Source organism: Sus scrofa, chromosome 11 (genome assembly GCF_000003025.6).
Source record: "Sus scrofa isolate TJ Tabasco breed Duroc chromosome 11, Sscrofa11.1, whole genome shotgun sequence".
Lineage (NCBI taxonomy): Eukaryota > Metazoa > Chordata > Mammalia > Artiodactyla > Suidae > Sus > Sus scrofa.
The window spans coordinates 1,054,432-1,080,369 of NC_010453.5; the positions used below are offsets into that span (position 1 = coordinate 1,054,432).

Below are 25,938 nucleotides of genomic sequence, written 5' to 3' on the forward strand. Positions count from 1 at the left end.
CTTTGTTTATCTTTGCCTTTTGCCATTTTGAGTACAGTGTGTCCTGGTGGTGTTCTCATGGGGTTGACCCTGTTTAGGACTCTCAGTGCTTCCTGGGTCCGAGTGTCTGTTTGCTTTCCCAGGTTGGGGGAGTTCTGTCATGTCTTCTACTGTGCTGTCTCCCCTTGCTCTCTCTTCCCCTTCTGGGACCCCTACAATGCAGCTCTTACCATGCTTGAGGTTATTCCAGAGATCTCCTGGACTGTCCTTATTTCTTTTTATTCTTTTTTCTGTTCAGTGTCAGTGATTTTTTTTTTTTTTACTACTCTGTGTTCCACTTTGCTGATCTGTTCCTTCATATTAATTCATTAATCCAATGTTCATCACCTCATTTCAGTTACTGTATTTTTTTTTTTTTTCATTTTACGGCTGCACCTGTGGAATATGGACGTTCCCAGACTAGGGATCAAATTGGAGGTGAAGCTGCTGGCCTATGCCACAGCCACAAGCGGATCTAAGATACTGTGACCCTGACCACAGCTTGGGGCAACACTGGAGCCTTAACCCACTGAGGATTGAATCCGCATCCTCGCAGAGACAACGTCAGGTCATAAAGCTGCTCAGCCACAGCAGGAACTCCAGTTATTGTGTTATTAATCTCTGGTGATTTTATTTTCTGACTCTTTGTATAAAACATCTAATGTCTCACTGCACACATCCATTCTTCTCCTGAGTTCTTTGACCTTTCTGGTAATGACCTTGAACTCGGTTGGGCTGATGTCCTGCCTCCCCTTCATGTAGTTCTTCTCCTGGGTTTTTATCTTTTGCCTTAATTTGGAACTTATTCCTCTGTTGCTTCATTTTGCCTACTTTGCTATTTTTATTTCCATGTATCTGGTGAGGTGGCTGTTTCTGACCTTGGAGAAGTGACCTTTTGGAACACATCCTGTGTGTCTCAGGAGCACAGTCCCCTCTGGTCACCTGAGCATATGTTCTGGGGGGCCCCCTGTGTGGGCTGTATGCGTGCTTCTGCTGTGTCAGGGCGACTACTCTGGGTTGTCTGTAGGCCTTGCTGGCCCCTGGGATTGTTGGCAGCCACGCTCCATCTGTGTGGAGGCTCTTTGCCATTTTTGGTAGCCCTTGGTCAAGAGGCTGTGGGGCTGGGGGTCTTGGGGAAAGTGCTGGCCCTCTCACTCGTGAAGCCAGATTCTAGATTCGGGTGGCTTGTTGTGGGGCCCTAGATCTAGTTTTGGCCTGCTCATGTTGGAGCCTCCTTCTAACCTGGCTGGCTGCAGGTTTGGGGGTGGCCTGAAGCTGTTGCTGGCCTGCTGCTGAGTGGGGCTGGGTCCTGGGAGGCTGGCTGAGGGGTCCCAGGTGTGTGGGAGCTTGTGCTGTCCTGCTCTGGGTGGGCTGCATCCTGCCTCGGCAGCTTTGGGGCCGGTGATCAGGGTCGGGGCCTGGGGCGTCCCAGGCTGGTTGTGAGGCTGGAGGGCAGGGCTGGGGCCCAAGGGGTCCTGAGGCTAGTTGCCTGCCCTGTGGTGGGCAGAGGTGTGACCCCAGATCTCTGACCGCAGGGCCCTGAGGGTCCCAGGGTCTGGGTGGGGCTGGGGTCCTGGGCCCTGTGGTGGGCGGGGCTGCATCCAGAGATGGCCCTGGGCTCAGGGCCTCCTAAAGCAGCCTGTCTGCTGGCGGGCAGGGCTGTGTCTCTGCCCAGTTAGTTGCTTGGTGAGGAACACTGGTACCTTCAGGCTGGTGGGTGTGCAATGGGCTGATGAGCGGGGGGGGGGGGGAACCCACCATGGCACCTGCCAGCCTCAGCATCCTTGGGGTAGGTAGGAGCTCTGAAAACGGCCTTCCCAGTGTCCCGGCCGGGGCAGGGTGGGGCTGCATTGCCGAGCCTCTGGAGCTGCTCCAAGATCAGCAGCAGGCCTGGCCCAGGCTCCGCTCAAGTTGCCCATGTCTGCTGGTCCCAGAGCGTGTGAGGTTGTGCGCACTGTCAGGGTGGGGCCTGTCCCCAGCCCCTGGCTCTCCCGCACGATGGTACCCCGGCCTTCAGAGCCAGCTGGGGGCCAACCCCCCGGTGCAGGAGCCCCGGCCAGGCCCCTGGTGGCGCTCAGACCCCTCGCCCCCTGCCGGGAACCTCCTGCTTTGCAGGTCGCCTGTCTGGGGGGCGTGGGACGTGACTGCACTGCCACTTCCCTTCCGACCGGCTCCTTCGTTCCGTCGTTATTCATCCCTAGAGAAACGGGGTCATTTTCGTGTGCCTCTGAGGGGCGGGAAGCCGGGCTCTTCCTGCTCCACCATCCCGGCCAAGCTCCGCATAAGGGCCAGCATCTCACGTGTCAAATTGAGCGCAGAGCGGGAAATTCACCAGTCATGAGCAGAGAGCAGGTGCTGAAGCAGCAAAGTGTCAGCAGGTCACGACAGCCTATGATTGACCCAGAGCTGGGGCTCGGGGGGACCAGGGGCTCCTGGCAAAGTCCCTCAGATGCCCTCGGTGGGGGCCAGGCAGGGGGAGCCACACCCAGGCCTGACCGCTCCTGTTCTGCTGGCTGTGCCCGCACTGCTGGGCTGTTAGAAAAGCAACACTCAGCCTCCAGAGTATCAACATACGGTCTCATTTACTTTGTGGCATCATGTTTGTTTCTTTTAAGAGTTAGCAACAAATAGGCCAAAAATAAAATGAATGTGATGGCTCAATAGGTTTTTTAAGCCATACTGACATAATGAGAAACATACTGTAAAAACACTGAGGTTTATTAAGGCTTAAAGATACACAGCCCTCAGTTCTGTTGAAACCCCAAAGAGAGACGCCTACCAACTCTCTAAGTAATGTTGACTTGTGGATGCTTTTCAGTTTTGTGTAGTTGTGTAAAGACTTTTCACAACCGTTTATTTTTAGGCTTTATTACTTTTCTCTATAAATTCCTCCTGGGAATTGAAGAGACTACAGCTACATTTGTTTTGCAGCAAGCAGCTCCGCGAACAGCCAGCAAGGTGATGGAAGAGGAGCAGACAGGGTGGATGGGCCGGGGGTGGGGGGAGTTAGGAAGTGTCTGGAAGCCTGGAATTTTCCCTCCGAGGGCCTGGCTGGCACTACTCTCTGTTCCCAGAACTTCCAGCTGGTGACTCAGGAATGGGCGCGGCGGCCTCAGCTTCCAGCTCGTGGGGGCACGAGGTCACACCGCCCCAGGCTGGGAAACGAGATGCCCACAGGTCCGTCCCTGGATGCTGAGCAGCAGGGTCCCGGGAGGGTTGAGGTAGGAAGGGTATTTACCCCCCCACCCAGCAGTGTCACCTGTTCGTCGCATCCACTATGAGGCGGTGCCCTGGATCAAGTTCTTACAACTGTCCGAGCCCCGTGTCCCCTCCGGTCTTTCTCTCTGCTTCCCCGCTCCCTGTGGGCAGCTCAGACCTGTGTTCGGGCCCCAGGTCCCCTCGGGCCGGGCGGGAGCCTGCCGGCCCGGCAGGTGGCCGGCAGGGGGCAGCACCGGCCGCCCTCCCTCCAGCCCGCCGGGATCTCCACGCGCCCGGCAAGGTCCCGGCCTCCGCGCTCGTTGGTCCTGAGGTTGTAAAGCCCAGACAGCCATCTGGCTTCCAGTGCCGTGTGTGCGGTGCAGCCCCGCGCAGCGCCGCTGTGCTCTCCGTGAGGAGGGGCAGAGGAGGGGGAAGGAGCGGGTGTCCCCAGCGGAGACCGCGGGCACCTGGGGCGTGGCCTCCACGCCGGGTAGAAAAGGCGCCCTGGCACGCAAAGCCCCAGCTGTCCTGCGGCGGGGATGTGACAGGTGAGAGGTCTGCCCGGGTCGCCCTGAGTGTCCTGGGTCAGCCACCTGCTCACGTCCTGCCGCGTGACCGGCCATGCCGCCGTCGCCCCCCGGTCCCGCTCGAGCCCAGTGTCTGCGCTCCTGACTCGGAGGCGCCAGGACGCCGGTGGATCCCTCCGAGTGTTCGTTGCTGGGAAGGGCCGGGAGGCTGTGGAGATCGTGGGGGCCGCCCCGACCGGTGTGGTCGAGGGGAAAATGCCCTGGCGGGCCCTTCGAGGCCCTGTGACCTCCGCCCGCCAGCGCCCAGGACGGGCACCAAGGTGGCGCCGAGCCCAGATTCTGCGGCTTCCCTGGCGGCGGCGCGCGTCCCGTGGGTGAGAGCTGTTCTGCTTTGAAGAGACTCCCCCAGCTGCCCTGCATGTGTGGCATCTGAGCCACACTGAGAACTTTGAGAAATTCGGCTTATTCACTCCATCTCTTGGTCCCTCGGCAGAGCTTTTGCCCTGGATTCTCTTCCAGGCGGTTCGTCTGTCTGCCCTGAGCTGCCAGATGAGCAGAGAGACCCTTCGTGGAATCCGAGCTTTTACCCTTTTCCAGGGGCCTGGCTGAGTGCTGGTGCAGGCCCGCCCTGGGGGTGCCGAGGGAGGGGTGTCTGTATGGCTCTGGCTCTGGTGGCATTCCTGGCTTCATGTCAGGGCTGCCCTGATGCCAAGCTTCGTGCTGCAGGATGGCCTCGGCCCCAGATGGCCCGACCCCTGTGTGTCCTTGGCCAGCAGAGTCTATCTGTGTCCCCTCCCCCGGGAGGCTCACACTCGGGTTTTGTCAGGTGGAGGGCAGTTTTCTGGGCGCCCTGGCAGTGGTGCCCGGAGTGACAGGAGGGCGGGCAGGTCCGTGGTCTCCTGTCCCCAGTCCCCTGCCTGCAGCCCTCCCTCCCCACTGGCTGCCTGTCCCCACCCCCATGGCAGGGCCTGTCCAGGAGGAACAGATGGGGTGTCAGTGACCTGTTAGGCCTGGGGCTCAGCAGGTGAGGGATCCCTGGTGTTTTTCTGACCCCCCCACCACTTGAGCCCTGTACCTGGGGAGGGGACAGTGGTCAAATCCTGAGATCCAGCAGCCTGTTTGTGCCTCCAGCAAAGAGCTAAGACCTTGTGCATTAGACTCCTCAGTCCTGTGCAGTAGACTCCTTGGCCTGGGAGTCCTTGTGGGGAGGTCACGAGACTGCAGGGGGCTGGGGACACGCACCCAGTTTCCCATTGGCCGTGGAGTCTGGGCTGGGGCCTCCAGCAAGCGGGGTTCCAGATTGGGGGTGAAGTGTGAGAATCTGCTTTTCACGGGCCCCACGCGGTTCTGAACCAGTTTGGAAACCTCGGTTCTGCCTTCCTGCAGGCGCCCACGTGCCGGAGAAACCTGGGCTCCTGGGGAGGGAGCCGGTTACCCTCAGAACTGCCAGCGTTACAGCATCTGCTGGAGAGACCCCCCCCCCCCCGTCTGCACGTAGACAGTTTCCTCCAAACTGTCTACGTGCTTCTCGGCCCGAATCTCAGGGCCAGCTGGCCAGGTTCTGAGGGAAGTGGGAGTCTGCGCGGGTGTGGCCTGACCTGGAGACCCCTGAGCCCCTGGAAACTCCGTGGACCACGGGTGTCTTTTCTAAGCAGAAGCCATGGCTAAAGTAGCGCGTTTTTAGTCCTGTCACCAAGAAGCCACCCCTCCACTGTGCAGAGCGCCAGCAAGGCAGTGTCACCTAGGTCGGATCAAAGCTGTAGGCTGGCCTCTTGCTCCCTCCAGGCCACCCTGGAGGAGGCCTGTTGACCTTGGCCCATCTCTGCACTGCGCCCGGGGGCTCAGGGCGCTGGGGACGAAGCCGTCATCCTGAGCCTCTGCTGCTGGAGCTGCCGCTCCTCATGTCTTCTGCCAAGTGGGGAGGTGGGTTTGTGTGTAAAGATGCCAGTTGTGTGGGTCTGAGCCCGGCGCTGCCCTGCACGGCTCGCCAACCTCCCAGAGCGCTTCGAATTGTTTCCTACGCGGCTCAGGGCCCGGGCAGCTCTCCCCCTGGCCCTGCTGTCCCGCGTTCCCCCGGGCCGGGTTTCTGTCACCTCTCCTCATTGCCCTTTGTTCCTGGATTAAGCCGGCCCAGCTGTCGCTCCCTCTGGCCAAGCGGTACCCTCAGGGCCCATCCTGCCCACGTCCCCGCCAGGCGCACCGCGGCCGGACTGGAGGCTGAGGCCGAGCGGAGGGAGCAGCCCACAGGCTCTTGTTCGGTGACAGAAGGGACCCCTGATGGTTCTGGACACTGTGTCCGTGGCAGCCTGCTTTACCCAGAGGCAGCCTGGCCGAGGAGGTGCCCGGGAGGTTGGGGTGGGGGCTTGGCTCTGCGTCCGTCCCGAGGCTTCTAGATGTTGCTCCTGACCCAGCGGCTGTTCTCCAGGGGAGCCGTGGGCCCACCCTTGGTGCTGGGGCTCAGGTGGCTGTGTGCCCGGCATCCCCCTCGGACTGTCGTCGACCGCATCCCCGGAGGTGGGGGAGGGGGAGCAGGAGTCTCACCGTCCCGGAGCTGTGGCCGGAGGTGGCCGGTGACAGTGGGAACTTCAGTCCCTCCGGCCGACTGGCGGGGTGGGGTGGATGTTATCACCGCGTGAGCCTCTGACCCGCCCAAACATCTGGGACCAGCAAGTGACCCGGGGACTGTCACCTGTGTTCAGAGAAACCCCGCTTGTTGGGCAGGGATCTTGATGCCCTCGCTCAGCCTCGGGTCCAGGGCGAGGAAGCCGCCTGAAGGGTGTGCGGGCTCCCACCCCGCACCGCGTCTACACCGTAGTCAGCCCAGCCTGTCAGCTCCCCCCTCGTGTTCCCGTGACCTGCAGATCCAGACCTTGGCTTCGGCCTTCAAGGCGGCCCCTGCACGGCTGCCCCGTGCTCCCCCTGGTCTGTCAGGCTGGGCTGAACGGAGGGCCCTGCTGACCCGCCGTGGCAGATCCAGCGGCCACGTTGTCTGTTCGTGTCTGTGTACACACGCCTGTGAGTTTGGCAGTTTCTTGGAAAGAAAAGGACTCTGTATTAAACAAAACCACACCGCCATTGACACACTTAAGAGTTCACACCTCCCGGGGGTCCTGCTGTGGCTCAGTGGGTTAAGGATCCAGTGTGGCCAGAGGTGGCTCGGATTCAGTCCCTGGCCGGGGAGCTTCCATGTGCCTCGTATGCCACCAAACAAAACAACCCTGTCAGTAGCCATCAGGTTTGCAGTACGGTGCCGTGAACTAGCTGCCGTGTCACACGCGGAGCCAGGACTTATTCTGACCCCTGCACCATTTGCCACCACCTCCCCCGCCTCTGGCAGACACCTGTCTGTCCTCTGTATCTTCGACTGGGTTGTTTTTTGTTTAGATTTCACGTCTGAGTGAGACCCTCTAGTGTTCGTATTTCTAACTCATCTCACTTAGCATAATGCCTTCGGGGTGTATCCGTGTGGTTGCAGATGGCAAGACTCCACCCTTTATCACGGCTGAGTGATACTCCAGGGTGTGTGGGTACGTACCACGTGTTCTCATCTGCTCCTCCGTGGCGGACACTCACCTACCGTAGATGCTGCAGTGATCATACCTCTTTTCAAGGGAGTGTTTTGTTTCTTCAGAGGGAATCGCTGTATCACAGAGCAGCTCTGCTTAACTTTTGGAGGCCTCTTCACGCTGTTCTGCGCAGTGTCTGCACCAGCTGCCCTTCCCGCCAACAGTGCACGGGGTCCCTGTGTCCACAACACCTGTTACTTCTTGTCTGCCGATGATGTGAGGGAACCTGCTTGTGGTTTGGCTTTGCGTTTCCCTGATGGGCCACGGTGAGAACCCTGCCATGTGCCTAGTGACCACCTCTGTATGTCGTCTTTGGAAAAATGTCTCTTCAGGTCTCAGTAACGGTATTGACGTCTGTGACTTTGGGTTTATTCTGGGTTAACCCCATCAGGTGGATTTTGTACAAATCGTCTCCCCCCTAGTGGGTTGCCCTTTGCTTCTGTCGATGGTTTCTCAAGGCTCTTTGCGTTTCTTTTTTCGGCATCTCTCCACACTCCCATGAGTGAGCTTTTTTAACTTCTGTCGACATGCTCGTGATTACCGTCCGCCTTCAGCCAGGTGCGCCCTTGGGCTTCAGACCGTCTTTCACTCTGGCCTGCGGGACCTGCTGGCTGGGCCGCCTGCTCCGCCATCCCCTGGCCTTCAGGGTCCCGGCCACCTCCGCCTCAGATGCTCCAGCCCCACCCTTCAGTTCTCCTGTGCTGCGGTTGTGACTCAGCCATGGGCTTTCCAATCCAGGCTCTGACCGCTGCCCTAACGCCCTTCCTCCCTTCCTCATCCCGCTGAATCCGTGCAGGTACCACTTTGCCCGGAAGCCCCCTGTGCTGCCATGGCGGCGTGACTGTTTGCCCCCCCCCCACAGTGGGAGTCCTCGGATGGCAGGTCCTTACGGTATTTCAGCTACATTGCCACTGCCTGAAGCGTGGGCACGCAGGTGTTTGTTGAATAATGTTGAACGGGATTGGATATAAATGCCTTTCCCTTGTAATTTTCAGTGAGGGTCTTAGACTGACCTCAGGCAGCTGAGGAGTCCTGAACTCCTCCTCCACGGGGGGCACTGGGGGGGGGTGGCGGAGCCTCAGGCCGAGTCCTTACCCTCCAGGGGAAGACGGTGTGCAGTTCTGGCTCAAAGACTCAGGAGGGTTCAGACTTCCTTAGGCCAGGGTATGGACGACTTGCCCTGAACCTTAACACGTGGCAAGTCTGCGTGGAACTGAGGCGGATCGGAGCAGATACTTGGCAGTGGCCCCTGCCCAGGGTCCCGCCCTGGGAGGAGGCAGAAAGGCTGCTGGGAAGGCGGGGTGAGGACCAGGTCCCGGAGGCCTTTGGAGGCAAAGCTGCAGTGCTTGGTCTTCCTGCGCCTGTGCCTGGGCTGACGGGGGTGGGAGGCGGGGGCCGGGGGCTGGAAGAGTAAGTTCTTGCAGAGGCAGCAGAGGGAGAGCGGCGAGACGTTACAGTGTTTTCAGCTGTGTGTGTGCACGTTGGAGGGGCTCCTGGCTGGCGTCGCGGCTCTAAGCACCCTGGTGGCAGGCGGCTGGCATCCCGGGCAGTACCCACCCCTGGTGTCGGTACAGAGCCCTCCCTCCTGGTGCAGCAATGAGAAGTTGGAGGGCCCCACGCCTACTCCACCCCGCTTCCTGAGCCCTCCCCAGGTCCACATGGTGGGCTGCGGGATGGGCCGGGTCCCTGAGTTTAAGCACTACCTCCCCCTTCCTGCCCTCCTCCCGCCACAGGAGTCGCCCGTCTGCTCTCTGGGCCCCACCTCCCCTCTGTGGTTGCAGGAAAGATACCACTTCTAGGCTCTTCTGGCATCAATGTCTGAAGACACTGGACGTAGAAACCCACGGACTTTCTTTCATGTCTGGGGCCACGGGCTGCCCTCAGGCTGGTCAAGCTGCTCAGGGGAGGCCTCTGGGCCAGCCCTTCCCCCACGCTGGATGGCATTACTGTTCTGCCTCCCTGTTCAGGTGGCCCTGCCTGCCTGCCTGGAGCTGGCCATATGGCTGTCCCCCTCAGCTGGAAACCCCTCGGTTCGTGCATGCACTGCAGTCCTTAGCAGTGATGGCACACCGGGGGACTGGAAGCGTCTGGAAGCCTGGCTGCGCCCTGCCTTCGAGCCTGTCCTGGGTTCGAGAGCCCTTGGGTGCCTCTCATTCACTCCCTCGGTCCTAGGCTCCCGTCGGGCTAGCACTTTTCGCCTTCCCAGGCGTGGCGTGTGGATGGATGTATGTGTCCCTTGAAAGGTCAGAGGTCACAGTTGTGACACCGAGACTTGGGAGTTGCTAGGACTCAGCTTCAGAAGAGAAACAGTCATCAGAGGACAGATGAAGGGAAAGGAATTTGGAGTCGTGGCAGTCCCATGAGATGGGGCCACTGTCCCCCTGCAAGGGCATGTTAGGGTCCCCATTAGGGACCTCTTAGCTTTGGGGGGCGGGAGGCAGCCGTAGGCTCAGGGAGGAGGCGACACTTGGGTGCAGGGAGACTTGGAGGACGTGAAAGTGGTCAGGCTCAGGCCATCATGGGCTTTCTGCCGGGCGGGGGGCGGCCTTCCTGGCTCCCTCCCCCCACGAGACTCAGCCTCGTCTCACACGCAGGAGGGCATGTGGCCCACCTGCTGGCCTCCAGCGCATCTCGCACCTGCCTTTGCTCCTGGCTGTTGGTAGGGCTCGGTGCAGAAGTGGCCCCAGCAGCCCCCTCAGAGCTGGAGGGGTGGCTCCTGGCGGAGTCGATTCCTGGCATTGCGCGGTGTGCAGTCAGTTCCAAGCAGTGTAGACCTTTCCTCCACGCGTCGGTGCCGAGGCGGAACGCGTTTTTAGGGAGTGACCCAGATGCCCTGGTAAACTGGTCCCTGCTTAAAGGGCAGCGGTGCTCAGGCCATGGTGGTCTAGCTGGGCGTCTGTGTGGAGCCAGCGGCGGGGTGACCCATCCAGCCCGCGTGTTCTGTGCGTCACCCTCGTGCCCGGGCTGCCCCGTGGGGACTAACCGTGCTCTCTCCCCGCAGGATCTCCTACGACCCGGGCCGCTTCCCCAAGTACCTGCCCGAGGCCTACTGCCTGTGCCGGGGCTGCCTGACCGGGCCGGCGGGGGCCGAGGACTTGCGGCTGCGCAGCGCCCCGGTGCTCGTGCCTGCTGTCGTGCTGCGCCGGACCCCGGCCTGTGCGGGCGGCCGCGCCGTCTACACCGAGGAGTATGTCACGGTCCCCGTGGGCTGCACCTGCGTCCCCCAGCAGCAGCAGCAAGAGGCGGGCGGCGTCCCCTCCGGCCTGGACAAGCAGGCCCGGCCCTGAGGCCACCCGGGCCCGCGGAGCCTCAGAGGCGGGATGCACGGGACGGTGCAACCGACAAGAACCAAGTGCTGTGTTTTTGCGGCCCCTTGGGGCGCCCCACTCCCCGCGGCGGGGCGGTGGGTGAAGACAGCCGGGACATGTCGGGGCACCAGGGCCCCACAAGGCAGATGACAGGGGCTTTAAAAATCTTGTTTAAAGTAGAATATATACTTTTTTTTTAAGCCATTTTCACTAGGGGCAGAAAATATTTTTATATTCGCCACTTGAGCAGGTCTATCAGCCATTTTTTCCTTGACATATGACCCTTTTATCAACCCTGAGCTGCACTTCCTCTGTCAGAATTTTTGGAGGCGCAGCGGAGGTCCCAGCCCCTCTGGCTGGCCTGTGGCCTGGGTCCCTGAATGGACCCCGCCCTGCCCCAGACGGCGCTCAGGCTCGGCTACCCCAGGGCCCGGCACCTGGTTTATCCGTGAGGATGGAAACGGCCGCAGGTCTGCACAGACTTTTCTTTCCATTTTTTAGGGGCCGATTTGTGGGCAAGAGGTGGTGAGATCTGGGCCAGCTCCCAGGCAGAACCCAAATCTTGGCTTACTAGCCAAGTTTGAGGAGAAGTGGGCATACCTAACTTCTGCAGAAGTGGCGCGTGGCAGCCTCTCTCTGTCCTGAGCAGGAGCTGAGTCCTTAAGCCTAAAGGAGTAGGTCTGACCCTGAAGGCAGAGTTCTTTGCTAGGCTGAGTCCTGAGCGCACTTCGCAGTCACTGAATGAGTGGAGTGAAGGGCGCAGGCTGAGCGCATCTCTAACTCTGCTTTGAGGGACTCAGTTTTTAGAGGAAACGCCCTTCCTATTAAGGTCACACTTCCGATCTGGTTGGGCCTTGGGACCGTCAGCCTCTCTGCATCTGTTGACAGGCTCCTGCCTCTGATACCCTTGGCCTTGGTTTAATCTGGACGGAAGGCTTACGAGAGCTTTCAACTTGTACACAATACTGACAGAGGTTGTGCAGGGAAAAACATCCCCGAGCAAAATTCAGGTTTTCCAAATAAAACATTGAAAACTGAGAGTGGTAGCTGTGCATAGTTGCATACAGTTTGGGGAATTTTTGAGCCTCTGGAAAAAAGGGGGGTGACTCTTGTGGGGGTGCATCTAGAATACATTCTTCTCCAGAAAACACAAGGCTCAGAGCAACAACAACAAAGAAACCCACATATTCGAAAAGAAAAACTGCCCTTCCAACCTTGGGGATGACTGCAGCAGCCGTCACTGCTGTTGCCTAACATTTTCCAGCCACTCCTCAGGTATAAATAGTGCCAAGGCCAGAGGAGAGTATGTGTAAATGGCTGCAGGAGGCGAACACCGCTGTTCCACGCCTTCTATTAATAATTTAACCTCAGCCGCTTACAGGCGGCACATCCCCAGTGGAAGACTCAGATTTCCATCCGAGATGGGGAAAGGCAACCTGCGTTTTATTTGCATTTTCTCCCTGATGGAACATTCATCCATTGAACAGGCATTAAGGTGCCTTGTCCGGGCTCTGAGCTCCTAGGAGACGGTTGTGAAATAAACGCGATCCCCACCCTGAGCTCCAGCTGCGCACGGCGCAGTCCTGAAAGCACACTCGGGTGGGTGGACGCCCCCCCCAGCCCCCGACGTGGGACCTACTCCTGAGACAGAGGCCAAGGTCCCGGGCAATCCCTAAGTTGCCTGTGCTTCTGCTCTTATGTTAGGACAGTAGATTGAATGTGACTTCTTGCAGATGGAATTCCACAGGTTTTTTTTTGTTTGTTTTTTTTTTTTTGCTCACATCCACAGCATACAGAGGTTCCCAGGCCAGGGATCGAACCTGTACCACAGCAGTGACAACACTGGATCCTTAACCTGCTGAGCTCCCAGGGAACTCCTATTGCACAGATCTAAGTGATCAAAAGCCAGGAACGTCACGAAGGAAATCACACTGAGATGTTATCTTCATTACCCCAAAAATCGGGCTGGGAGAGCCCCCGTTTGTTGTGGTGGCCCCAGCTTCTCAATCTACTAAGAGAACAGAGAGAGGGGAGTGGCACCCGGGTCCCTGACTGCACCCGGGGGGACCACGCACTCACAGTTCGCGGTCCAGCCCAGAAGCATAATTCACGTAACAGCGAAACTCGTTTCCCAAGGTTCGCGTGTGTTCTGGAATGAATTTGCACATCTTCACCCCAAGGAGCTTTGCTGCCTCTTCCTCCATGACGGCACCTGAGAGAACAAGCAGAGGCGCCTGGAGCCGCAGTACCGGCCGCCGGGGCGGCTGCCCAGCCAGGTGCGTGGAGCGGGGGCCGTGGGCCACCTGGCGGTGGGAGGTCAGGGCTGCACCTTCCTTTCTACTTCCCCCAACGTGTCAGCACATGGCCTTTTTTTCTCCTTGTCTCTCTCATCGGATAAGTCACTTTCCTACCTACGTGGACATTTAAAAATAGCTATTTCGCAAAGTAAGAAAGGGAAAGCAAAAATGACTACTGAAAGCCACTGTTCTCCGACTTGGAGCCAGAAACTCCGCTCTCAGTAGCAGCGAGTATGTTCAGACCCGCCTCTGGCTGAGCATGCCGTCTCGCCCTCAGCCCCGACCACGGCTGGGGCACGGCCCGGCCCCTCTCCCCTGACACCCGCTGTTCTGGGAAAGGCGGTGGCTCTGAGGGGCTGGGCCTGGACACCAGGCTGCCCGGAAGTAGGGGGATGCGCAGGTTGCCTTCTCTAAGGCCCGTTGATCCAGCCTGAGAAGAGCCATCCACCTCCCCATGTCTGAAGTCCTGCCCTGCGACCTTCAGCCCGACCTCTGAGCCCACAGCTTCGAGATCTCTCGTGACCTAGAGAGTCGGCGCTGGGCGCCTCCGAGGCGTACCGACACCTGGGGGCCCTCGGCCCGCGTCAGACCCGCTTCCTGGGGGTCGGGCACTTCATTCTCAGTAGCCCTGACAGGCAGGCACCCAGGCGGGGGTGGGCACGGGGCGGGCCGTCGGCGTTGGGTCGGGGTTAGGGTTAGCCCTACCTGTGCACAGCAGGATCTTGCCCCGGGTCAGGTACTGGATGGTTTGGGCCGTTTTGCGGAGACACTCCTGGGACAGGTAGGGGGGGTCCGCGATGACCAGGTCGAAGCTGTGGGCCTCGACCCCCGGCGGGAAGTCCAGCGGCCTGCGGTAATCGTAGAAGACGAACTCCTCCCCGAGGCCGGCGAACCTGCGGTCGTGCTCGAAGAGGCAGGCCGAGCAGCGGGCTCTGTGCAGCCGCCGCAGCGTCCGGTAAACGCTGGGGGCGCTCACGCAGGCGATTCTGGAGCAGAAGGCGGGGAAGCAACTCAGCCAAGACCCTCGTGAGTCGCGGCCCATGACCCTCGTGAGTCGCCACGCAACGGCGTCACCAAAGAGAACAGCCCTTGTGCTGCGGGTTCCTTCGAGTAACTGGTAAAGCCTCACTTCCTTTTGCTTTTCTAGGGCCGCACCCGCAGCATCTGGAGGGTCCCAGGCTAGGGGTCCAATTGGAGCTACAACTGCCAGCCTACACCACAGCAATGCCAGATTCAAGCCACATCTGCCACCTACACCACAGCTCACGGCAACGCCGGATCCTTAACCCACTGAGCGGGGCCAGGGATCCGACCGAAGTCCTTGTGGATACGAAGCAGGTTTGTTACTGCCGAGCCACGACGGGAACTCCTGTGCCTCACATTTAAGGAATCTGGTATTGAAAAACCTGCAATTCATAATTTTAAGATATGAAAGGATAAGTGTGCTTTTTATAGCAAAAAGTGTAAAACATTAGGGCAAGAGTTATGCAGCTCATGGCCTGAATTTACCAGTTATTTTCACATTGGTTTTTTAATACTTATTTCAGATACTTGTAGCCTCTAACTAAAAATTTTGAACTTATTTTGAAATATTCATAATCTTGAAGGAAAGAAAACCCCCAACTAACTGCCTAAATGTTTTTTAAAAAGATATTTAAAATTGGGTCTCAGTGAAAACTACTTCAAAATTTCTGCTTTTTTTATATAAGGAAACTTAAAAAAAAAGTTTTTACTGGCGTTCCTGTTGTGCTTCAGCAGTAACAAACCTGACTAGTACCCATGAGGACGCAGGTTCGATCCCTGGCCCCGCTCAGTGGGTTAAGGATCCAGCATTGCCATGAGCTGTGGTGTATGCAGGTGGCAGATATGGCTTGAATCTGGCATTGCTGTGGTGTAGGCTGGCGGCTGTAGCTTGGAACCTTCTATATGCCACAGGTACAGCCCTAAAAAGACAAAAAAAAAAAAAAAAAAAAAAAAAAAACTATTGGACTACAGTTGGTTTACAGTGTCGTGTGAGCTTAAGGCGCACAACACGGTAAACCAGTTAACTGGACACCTGGGGCCATTCTCGCTGAGGTTCTCTTCCCATACAGGGGGTTGTGGGACACTGAGTAGAGGGCCTGTGCCACACAGCAGGTCCTTGTTGATGACCTAGTTTATACGTAGCAGTGTTTCTGTTAACCCCACACTCATTTACCCCCCCACCCCCCACCCTGCCCCTTTGGTAACTCTAAATTTGATCTTGAGATCTGTGAGTCTGCTTCGTAAGTAAGTTCATTTGTGTCCTTTTTATTAGATTCCACACGTAGGTGGTATCACGTGATCACTGGCTTCGCTGAGTGATCACCTTGGCCCATCCGTGTGGCTGCAAATGGCATTATTTCATTCTTGGTTGTGGCTGAGTAGTACTCCACTGTGTGTACCTACATCGTCTTTATCCCTTTCTCTGCTGCTGGACACTTCGGTGGCTTCTGTGTCTTGGCTATTTTGAATAGTGCTGCTATGAACCCAGGGGTGCATGTATCTTTTCAAGTTAGAGTTTTCTCCAGATAGATGCCCAGGGGTGGGACTGCTGGGTCATACGGTAGTTGAATATTTAGGTTTTTAAGGAACTTCCATCTTGTTTTCCCCAACGATTGTACCAATTTACATTCCCACCAACTGTGTAGGAAAGGTTCCCTATCTCCACACCCTCTCCAGCATTTATTGTTTGTGGACTTTTTATTGTTTCTCTTTTTTTTTTTGGCTGCACCCATGGCATATGGAAGTTCCTGGCCGAGGGAACCAATCTGAGCTGCAGCAATGCCAGATCCTTAACCCACCATCAGGGCCAGGGGCCAAACTCAGGCATCAGCAGTGACTCAAGCCATTGCACTGACAATGCTGGATCCTTAACTGATGCACCACAGCGGGAACTCCCTGCAAACTTCTTGAAGATGGCCATTTTCACTGGTGTGAGGTGGTACCTCATTGTAGTTTTGATGTGCATTTCTCTAATAATTAGTGATGTTGAGCATCTTTCCATGTGCTGTTTGGCCCTCTGTTTTTGGAGAAATGTCTATTTTAGATCCCATTTTAAAATTTTTTTGATAAAGAGCTGCATGAGATGTTTGTGTATTTTGGAGATTAATTCCTTGTTGGTCGCTTTATTTGCAAATATTTTCTCCCATTCTATGGGTTGTTTTTGTTTTTTGCTTGTTTGTTGTTACGGTTTCCTTTGCTGTGCAAAAGCTTTTAGGTTTAATTGGTTATGATAGTTTCTCTTTTCATTACTCTAGGAGGTCAATCAAAAAAGATCCTGCTGCTCTTTATTTCAGAGAATGTTCTGTTTCCTCTCAAGAGTTTTACAGTATCCAGCCTTACATTTAGGTCTTTAGTCCACCTTGAGTTGATTTTTGTGTGTGGTGTTAGAGAGTGTGCTGGTTTCATTCTTTGACAGACGGTTGTCCAGTTTTCCCAGCACCACTTATTGAAGGGACTGTCTTTTCTCCACTATATATTCTTGCCTCCTTTGTCACAGATCGATTGACCGTAGGCACATGGGTGTATTTCTGGGCTTTCTATCCTGTTCCATTGATCCATGTGTCTGTTTTCATGCCAGTACCATACTGTTTTAATGATCGTAGCTTTGTGGTATAGTTTGAAGTCAGGGAGCCTGATTCGACCAGCTCCACTTTTCTTTCTCAAGACTGGTTTGGCTGTTTGGAGTCTTTTGTACTTCCATACAAATTTTTAAGAAATTTTGTTCTAGGTCTGTGAAAAATGCCATTGGCAATTTGATAGGGATTGCTTTGAATCTGTAGATCACCTTGGGTAGTATAGTCATTTTTGACAATACTGATTCTTCCAGTCCGAGACCATGGTATATTTTTCCATCTATTTGTGCCATCTTTGATTTCTTTCATCAGCGTCTTACAGTTTTCAGAGCACAGGTCTTTTGCCTCCCTAGGTAGATTTATTCTTAGGTATTTTCTTTTTTGATGCAATGGTAAATGGGATTGTTGCCTTAATTTCTCATTCTGATCTTTCATTGTTAGTGTATAGGAATACAAGAGATTTCTGTGTATTAATTTTGTATCTGCCACTTGACCAAATACTTCGATGAACTCTAGCAGTTTTCTGATAGCATCTTTAGGATTTTCTACGTACAGTATGACGTCATCTGCAAACAGTACAAGTTTTACTTTCCTATTTGGATTCCTTTTATTTATTTTTCTTCTCTGACTGCTGTGGTTAGGACTTCAAAACTATGTTGAGTAGGAATTCCCTTCATGGCTCAGTGGTTAACAAACCTGACCAGGAACCATGAGGTTATGGGTTCGATTCCTGGCCTCACTTAGTGGGTTAAGGATCCCATGTTGCTGTGGCTGTGGTGTAGGCCAGCACCTGTAGCTCTGATTCAACCCCTTGCCTGGGAACCTCCATATGCCAAGGGTGCGGTCCTTTAAAAAAAAAAAAAAAAAAGTTGAGTAACAGTGGCAACACAAGTCCTTGTCTTGTTCCTGATCTTAGTGGAAATGATTTCAGGTCACCATTGAGAATGATGCTAGCTATGGATTTGTCATATGTGGCTTAAACTATGTTGAGGTATGTTCCCCCTGTGCCCACTTCCTGGAGAGTTTTTATCAGAAATGGGTGTTGAATTTTGTCAAAAGCTTTTTCTGCATCTATTGAGAGGATCATATGGTTTTGTTTTTTAGTTTGTTGATATGGTGTATCACACTGGATTGCAGATACTGAAGAATCCTGCATCCCCGGGATAAATCCCACTTGATCATGGTGTATGATCCTTTTAATACACTGTTAGATTCAGTTTGCTAGGATTTTGTTGAGGATTTTTGTACATATTCATCAAAGATCTTGGCCTATAATTTTCTATTTTGTGTGGTATTTTTGCTTTTGGAATCAGGGTGATGAGGCCTCACAGAATGAGCTTGGGAGTGTTCCTTCCTCTGCAGTTTTTTGGAACAGTTTTTTAAGAAAGATAGGTGTGAACTCTTCTCTAAATGTTTGATAGGATTTGCCTGTGAAGCCAGCTGGTCCTAGACTTTTGGAAGTTTTTAAATCACAGTTTGAATTTCAGTACTTGCGACTAGTCTGTTTATATTTTCTATTCCTAGTTCAGTCTTGGAAGGTTGTACCTTTGCAGGAAATTATCCATCTCTTCTACGTAAGTTATCCTTTTCCTTGGCAGACAGTTGCTTGTACTTGTCTCTTTCATAAGATGCTTTGTATTTCCAAGGTGTCAGCTGTAGCGTCTCCTTTTTCATTTCTAATTTTACTTATTTAAGCTCTTTTTTTCTTGATGAGTCTGGCTAAAGTTTTATCAATTTTGTCTTTTTAAAGAAGCAGTTTTCACTTTCATTGATCTCTTCTATTTTCTTTGTCTCTGTTTCATTTAATCCTGTTCTGATCTTTATGACTTCTTTCCTGCTGTAGGTTTTGGGCTTTGGTGTTTTGTTTTCTTTCTTTAGTAGCTTTACATATGAGGTTAGGTTGTTTGAGATTTTTCCTATTTCCAAGGAGACTGTATTGGGATAAACTTCCCTCTTAGAACTGTTTTTGCTACATCCCATAGGTTTTGGATCATCATGTTTTCATTGTCATTTCTATCTAGGTATTTATTTTAAATTTCCTCTCTGATTTTTCCAGGGATCCACTGGTTGTTTAGTAGCATGTTATGCAGTCTCTACACGTTCATGGTGGTTTTTTGCAATTTTTTTCTTGCTCATTTCTTATTTTTCAAGTTGATGTCTAGCTTTATAGCATTAGTCAGAAAAGATGCCTGATAGGATTTCAGTTGTCCTAAATTTACTGACACCTGATCTGTGACCCCAGGGGTGATGGATCCTGGAGAATGTCCAACTTGAGAAGAAGGTGTTTGCTGCTGCTTCCAGGTGGGATGTTCTATCAGTATCAGCTGAGTCCATCTGGTCTCATGTGTTATTTCAAGCCTGTGTCTCTGTAGTGAGTGCCGGTCTGGACGATGTGGCCGCTGATGGAAGTGAGCTCTTTAATAGGTGGGAACTGTTGCTGTATCACTGTCAGTCTCTCTCCTTGCGTGGTCGTTAGCACTTGCCTTATATCGAAGGTGCTCTTAGGTTGGGTGCACATATATTTATATTTGTTACGTCTTCTTGGTAGATCCCTTGATCATTATGGGGGCCTTCTGTGTCTCTTCTTACTGCATTTTAAAGTCGTATAAGGAAATGAAAACACCTGTTTCATTACAAGCAGTACCCAGTTTATGAATGGGTAAGTTAACTTCTAAAGCCAGCTGTTGAGAACACTACAAGTAACTTAAATGTTGGGTTACTGAGTTGACAGCAGTACCTGGATGACAGTGGAATCTTGTGTGCTCACTGGTCTCACAGTCGGTCAGGTTTCCAGGAGTGAGGACTGTGCTTCCAAGGGTGGGAGGTTTCTGCTTTCGGCTGCACCTCTGCCCTCTGAGATGCAACAGCCAGAGGCCACAGCTGGCTGCACGGGGAGGCAGAGCAGGGGCCTCACACAGACTGTCCTTTTCTCTGACTCCCCTCCGTCACTGAGACTTTTAGCATGTATATATTTTACCATGCAAAAAAGGACTTACATTGAAAACCGCACTGAGCTTTAAAACCGGGCTGCATTTCGTCAGAGAGACGGTGTTGTGTCTGGTGAGGAGCACTCGCCCGGCGACAACGGATCCTCCGCCCGAAAGCACGTCCGGCCTGGAAGGAGGCCTGGAGGCCTCACATCCGCTTCTGGGCAGGCCGAGCCCCGGCCCAGTGGCTGCCGGAGCTCTGGGCAGGCCGAGCGCACGGGGCCAGAGCGTCCCTGTGCGGAAGGACAACAGGCGGCGTTCCCTTCACCGCACGTCACCGCAAGCACGAGCTCCCGGCAGGAGGAAAGTGGTCTCTGGGCAGGAAGATGTGGAGGGTGTGACACGGGGAAGTGGTGCAGTGGCGGAGGCCAGCTGGCGCACCTTCGGCGAGGGACGTGAGCTGCTGGGCTGCAGCGCCCGTCGCTGGAACGGAGGGTGTAACAGTAGCCACCGCAAGAGGCGTGAGGATTGGCGACATGACCCTCGTAAAACACTCCGCCCGGGACAGGGCACATGGAGGGATGCCACGCTTATACTCAGCTTTACACTGTACGGAGCGCCTAGAAACACGGAGGCGGCCTTGGAGGAAAAAGAAGTCACTTCCAAAACCCTCATACGGATGGAAAAAAGAAAATACGTGTAAAAACCCTGTCATTAAGGAAGCCCTAACAAACTACATAGAATTTAAACAGAAAAAAGAAAACCTTAGGACGTGCAGTTGAAGGTGGCAGACGGCACCCACTCAGCTTTGCTCCTTCAGGGAAGCCTGCTCGATAAAATCAGAAAGTAAACCTGCAGCAGCAAGGCGTGAGGGGAGACAAAAGAAGTGACACCTGACAGGCAGACCCAGGAAAGCCAGCCCTCCCCTGGCAGCTGGGAGAGTGAAAAGGCGCCTGGCTGACACCACGGCCCCAGGGCTCAGCAAGCGGCCGAACCAGGGCACTCAACCCAGCGGAGGAAGGCGGGTGAAAAGCAGGAGAACTGCTTTTACAAGTCTGTTTGAGAGGAAATTCGACCCCAGGAGTCTGTCCCCTACCCCAAGCCGCCTCCACTGTGGCAGAACTCGGGGAATGGCCTCCAGACTGGGAGTGGGGGGTGCGCGGAGCTGGGGGCCGAGCACAGCCAGTGGGGACGGACCGCGTGGAAGGGGCAAGGAGTCAGTGCAACCCACGGGAGGTTGGGACCCTCGACCCCCAGGGATGAGGTCACGGGGAGGGGGCACCTCGATGCCAGGAGAGGACTCTGCTGCGGCGCCGATCGCCCCCGGGGCAAGGCCTGGACACGCCGACTGCCGCGTTCCCAGGAAAACGGCCGATCCGGCCCAGCAGGCCGCGGACACCCAAGCAGAGAAGGCCTGCCCGGGGGTTCTGCGCGGGCACCGCAGCCTGAAATGTGCTCGAGAGCAAAGGGTCACCAGCCACGGACGGGCAGGATCGACTCCCAGAGGCTGGAGCACACGCCAGAGGCAGGCAGGCGTGAGAGGCTGTGGAGGGAGAAGACAACTTTTTAAAAAGCCGCCAAGAGCCTCAGAAGGAGAAAGAAGACGCAGCTGAGGAATTTCCAGAGTTCCCGCTGAGGGGCAGTGGGTTGAGAATCTGATGGCAGCGGCAGGGGTCCCTGGGGAGGCACGGGTTTGAGCCCCAGCCCGGGAACTGCCACAGGCTGGGGGTGTGGCCATTAAAAGAAAAAAGCTGAGGGATTTCCCCAGAAGGTAAACAACAAAGACTGGCAGATGGAAAGAAGAGTCCAGCAGCAAATGCAAGGTGCTCACAAGGAGGAAGAGAAGAAACAGTGGGGAGGAAATCGAAGCGCGAACGAACAAGCCGTTTCCCCCCCGGGCCCTGAGCTACGAAGCCCGGCCAGCAGGGGACGCGCCGCACCGGGCCCACGGGCACCGGGGAGGAGGAGCGACCCCTCACCTGCAGGCAGGGATGGCGAGAAACAGGCCCCCACAAGAATCGGGCTGGCATGGGCTTTCTCATCAGCACTTTGGAAACGAGGCAGCACGAAGCAGCGGCCCTCACAACCTGGCGTTCGATACCCAGCAAGATGATACATCAAGAGAAAGGCAGAAGAAAATATTTTCAGACACCAAAAGGTTTTAAAAATGTCCCACCGTGGAGTTCCCACTCTGGTGCAGGGGATTAGGGATCTGGCTTGTCTGTGGGGGCACCTGTGTGACCCCCAGCCCAGCGGGGGGGGGGGGGTGAAAGGATCCAGTGTTGTCGCAGCTGGGGCTTGGATTCAGTCCCCAGCCTGGGAACTGCACCCCCACCCTTGAATCGGAGGAAGGAGGTCCAACCAGGGCGAAGCTGTGGCCTAAGAACTGGACACAGGAGGCCTGGGGTCCAAGGGAGAGAAAGGACGCCACAGCGGGACCGTGAGGGACCCCGGGACCAAGACTGCGGCAACATGAGAGGCCAGCCAGTCCAGATGGACCGAGCTGCAAAGCCCGGGAGGGACTGGATCCCAGGGGGTTGCTGACAGGAGACTGGTGCCACTGGGGAGAATGTGACGGTTCCTTACTGATTTGGACATAGAAATAAATAAAAATAAGAATTATTTCCCTTAGGAGTTCCCATCATGGCTCAGTGGTTAAGGAATCCGACTAGGAACCATGAGGTTGCAGGTTCGATCCCTGCCCTCGCTCAGTGGGTTAAGGATCCGGCGTTGCCATGAGCTGTGGTGTAGGTCGCAGACGTGGCTTGGATCCCACGTTGCTGTGGCTCTGGCATAGGCCAGTGGCTACAGCTCCGATTAAACCCCTAGCCTGGGAACCTCCATATGCCTCGAGTGTGGCCCGAGAAAAGACAAAAAAAAAAATAATAATTTCCTTTAGAGAAGACAAAGAATTGTACTGAAAAGGAAAAGACTCCACCTTAAAGAACATCTATTGTGATAACGTAAACCCAGTTCTAACCAAAATGAGGCTGTGACTACTGGGAGGGGAGACAGCAGGCAAGCATGTGGCAGTGGCACGGAGTATGAGAGGGAGCTAAGTCCTCGTTCTCTTACGGTGAGAAGTCGAGAAATACGTGTCTGCGACAAACCGCAGATGCCGGAGGGGGGTGGAGAAAAGGGAACCACTGTTGGTGGGAATGTCACTTAGTACCACCACTATGGAGAAGAGTACGGAGGTACCTTAGAAATCTATGCAGAGAACCACCATACGACCCCGCAATCCCACTCCTGGGCACATATCCGGACAAAACTTTCCTTGAAAAAGACACATGCACCCGCATGTTCACTGCAGCCCTATTCACAACAGCGAAGACATGGGAACAACCCAAAAGTCCATGAACGGACGACTGGATTGGGAAGACGTGGTACATATACACAATGGAATACGACTCAGCCATAAAAAAGAACAAAGTAATGCCATTTGCAGTAACATGGACCGAACTAGAGACTCTCCTACTGAGTGAAATCAGTCAGAAAGAGAAGGACAAATACCATATGATATCACTTACTTATATGTGGAATCTGAAATATGGCACAAATGAACCTATCTACAAAACAGAAACAGACACACAGAGAAAAGACCCGTGGTTGCGGGGGGGTGGGGGAGTGGGACGGACAGGACGTCCCGGGTTAATTTAGAAAGGACAGGCAATAGGGTCCTACTGCAGAGCACAGGGAACTGAACCCAACGACCCGGGATAGAGCATGATGAAAGAGAACAGAAAGACAAAAATTGACGGAACAGTGTAAATCAACTATAATAAACAAGTTTAAAAAATACAAAAAAATCACGATGCTAAAGAACAAGTGCCAAAATAAACATGCCATTTAGAAAGTACCAAAAGAATAAATTGAAAGGGAGCTGAAAAGGGGAAGGACAAGGGGAAAATTAATAGTGGGTATTTTTTTTTAAGTCTTAGGACCATTTTGAAACAGGAGGGAAGGGGCAAGGCAAAGGGTTACAAGAATAACAGTGACAAAAACTGGTCAGACCCAACCAAGCCCAAGTTGGCAGAGGACTAGCCGACTCTGAGCCTCATTATCCACGTGCTGTATACTTAGCTAAGGGGCACAACCACGGGGCCAGGACAGCTCCCGGGTGGATCATGAATGGCCAGAGGTGGGCAGTGGCCCACTTCCTGAAATAGCTGGAATATTCCTCCCACTCATTAGCCTCCGAAATTACCGAGCCCATCAACACTCACCCTCCCCTATTTCAGGACTGCTCTCTTCCGAGACCCTCCACATTCTGCCTGTGGAACTGTAGCTGCCAGTTTTGCTGTGCTGTGGCCCACACGTGAATTCTCTCCGATGCGAAGCCACGGACCCTCACTCGGCAGCCTGGACAGGACCAGCCCCCCAGCACCCCCATTTCCTGCAACAGTCTGACTTATGTGTGTGCAAAGCTTTGATGAAAACCAAATGAGCAAAAAAGAAAACCTGTATTAAAACTTCAGAAAGGACATTTGCGATTCTTTTCTTTGAAAGCAAACTCAAGGGTATAAAACTAACAGGTTAGAAAATGTCTAAGAAACAGATCAGACATCTTCCTCACAGTCTGCAGGCAAAAGTTCAGAATTCTCACCAGCCCCTCTTACCCAAGAAGGACGTTCAAAACACGACTTTAGAGTAAAAGGTACAGTCGAAACTGAGCTCACCTGCCACCGTCCCCTGCCGCTGCCACAGCTTCCTCTGCCAGGCGCAGGGCTGTCTCCTGATTATACCAGAACTGGCTCAGCTGCTGTGACAGAGAAATGAGCAAAATGACTTTAGAACCTGTCCTTTGCATCTGTATCTACTGGAGTTTCCCGCTGTGGTACAGTGGGGTTTTTAGGGTCTCTGTGGCAGCAGAGACACGGGTTTGAGTCCCAGCCCAGTGCAGTGGGCTAAGGTGCTGCTGGAACTATGGCCTAGGTTGCAAGTCTGGCTCAGATTGACCCTGGCCCAGGAACTCCATATGCCCCCCCCCCAAATATACCAATATGCATATATTCAATTTTTTTTCTGTTTAAAACTAATTTTTCTTTAAAATTATCTCAGGAGCTCCCCTGGTGGCTCAGGGGTAACAAACCTAACTAGTATCCACGAAGATGTTTGATCCCTGGCCTTGCTTAGTGAGTTAAGGATCTGGCGTTACAGTGAGCTGCGGTGTCATCACAGACGTGGCTCAGAGGCAGCGTGGCTGTGGCTGTGGTGTAGGCCGGCAACTTCGGCTCTGATTTGCCTCCCAGCCTGGGAACCTCCATATGCCACAGGTGTGGCCGTAAAAGAAAAATTCTTTCTAATTAATAGCAGGCCCCGATTAATGACCAGACCGGGCACTGCGCCCCAGTGGCTGCTGACAGCACAAAGGGAGACACGGCTTCCTCTGAAGGAAGAACACACGCCCTCCTTCGTGTAGACTGTGCCGCTGGAAATGCAGGACCCGAGTCCGAGGACTCGTCAAGGTGCAGCTCCCTCTGGGCAGCATTACCACCAGCGGAGCGAGGAGCGTGTCCCCGGGCACCACAGGAACGTTTTTGGCGCCGTCCGGGCTCCGCGCCCTTCGCGCAGCCTCCTGTCCTGGCTCAGGAGCGTTTCCTGAAGGGCCTGCACTCCCTCGGGGGTAGGCTCTCTGCTCTTCGTCTGGCTCCATCCACACCGAGGACAACGTCCTTTAGATTCCCAGGGCTCTTTAATTACCTGCTCACACTTGCAAGCGAAAGATGCGCATCACGGAGCAAGCAGATCCTTGCTCAGGCAGGGCTCTCCTCGGGAGGGAAGGGCTGGGCCTGCAGGTGCACGTGGACAGCGCGTGCCAACAGCTCATACATCCAGGTTTAAAAATGGCCCCAGGCGTTCCCGTCATGGCTCAGCAGGTTAAGGCCTCGATGTTGTCTCTGAGGATGCGGGTTCGATTCCTGGCCTCGCTCAGTGGGTTAAGGGTCAGGTGTGGCTGTGGTGTAGGCCAGCGGCTGCAGCTCCGATTCCACCCCCGTCCTGGTCTGGGACCCTCCACAGGCTGCAGGTGCGGCCACACAGAGACAAGTTAAAAAATGTCTGCAGATGCAACCTGCTCACTTGGACACGTGTGGACATGAGCGCGTGTCTCGTCTGTCGCTGGCGTCGGGCGGGGGCAGCGCTGCCGCCCGCTGCCTGGGAAAGCCCTGGGAAAGCTGGAGGCAGCCCCAGGGGCAGCGGGGGCTCTGCCTCCCTTGACCTGGGAGGCTCCTGAGCTGCCCTGCCCCCTCCCTCCAGCACTCTCAGGCCACAGCGGTGGGTCTGGCTCCCCAGATCCCCCTAAAAACGAAAACCTGGCTCTTGACAGGGTGTTGCGTGCGCACAGCTCTGAGTCTCCCAAGCGCCCCTGAGCCTTGGAGGAAAAGCAGGAGTGCGGGCCCCTCGTCTCCCCAGCCGAACCCCGACCCCAGGAGCAGGTTTCCGCTCTTGGCTTTTGCTTTGCCCTCTCAGTATTATGCTTCTCGTGCTCTCTCGAGCAGT

The 25,938-nt window shown here is 54.8% G+C and overlaps 2 protein-coding genes and 1 long non-coding RNA gene across 3 annotated transcripts in view; 2 read left to right on the forward strand and 1 right to left on the reverse strand.

Annotated features, from left to right (window-relative positions):
- Window positions 1–11,655, forward strand: part of IL17D (interleukin 17D) — a 36,868-nt gene extending 25,213 nt beyond the window's left edge. The window contains exon 3 of the mRNA XM_021065436.1: window positions 10,311–11,655. Coding sequence (XP_020921095.1) covers window positions 10,311–10,596 — 286 coding nt within the window. The 3' untranslated portion in view covers window positions 10,597–11,655. The remainder of the gene's footprint in view (window positions 1–10,310) is intronic.
- The window catches only part of EEF1AKMT1 (EEF1A lysine methyltransferase 1), a 40,303-nt gene continuing 14,749 nt past the window's right edge, over window positions 385–25,938 (reverse strand). Inside the window, exons 3-5 of the mRNA XM_021065435.1 lie at window positions 24,117–24,199; window positions 13,620–13,900; window positions 385–12,829 (exon numbers count right to left, since the gene is read on the reverse strand). Coding sequence (XP_020921094.1) covers window positions 12,693–12,829; window positions 13,620–13,900; window positions 24,117–24,199 — 501 coding nt within the window. The 3' untranslated portion in view covers window positions 385–12,692. The remainder of the gene's footprint in view (window positions 12,830–13,619; window positions 13,901–24,116; window positions 24,200–25,938) is intronic.
- LOC110255789 lies at window positions 12,757–23,921 on the forward strand. Its single transcript, XR_002336597.1, has 2 exons — window positions 12,757–12,893; window positions 23,679–23,921. It is a non-coding gene; the product is annotated as an uncharacterized LOC110255789 (long non-coding RNA).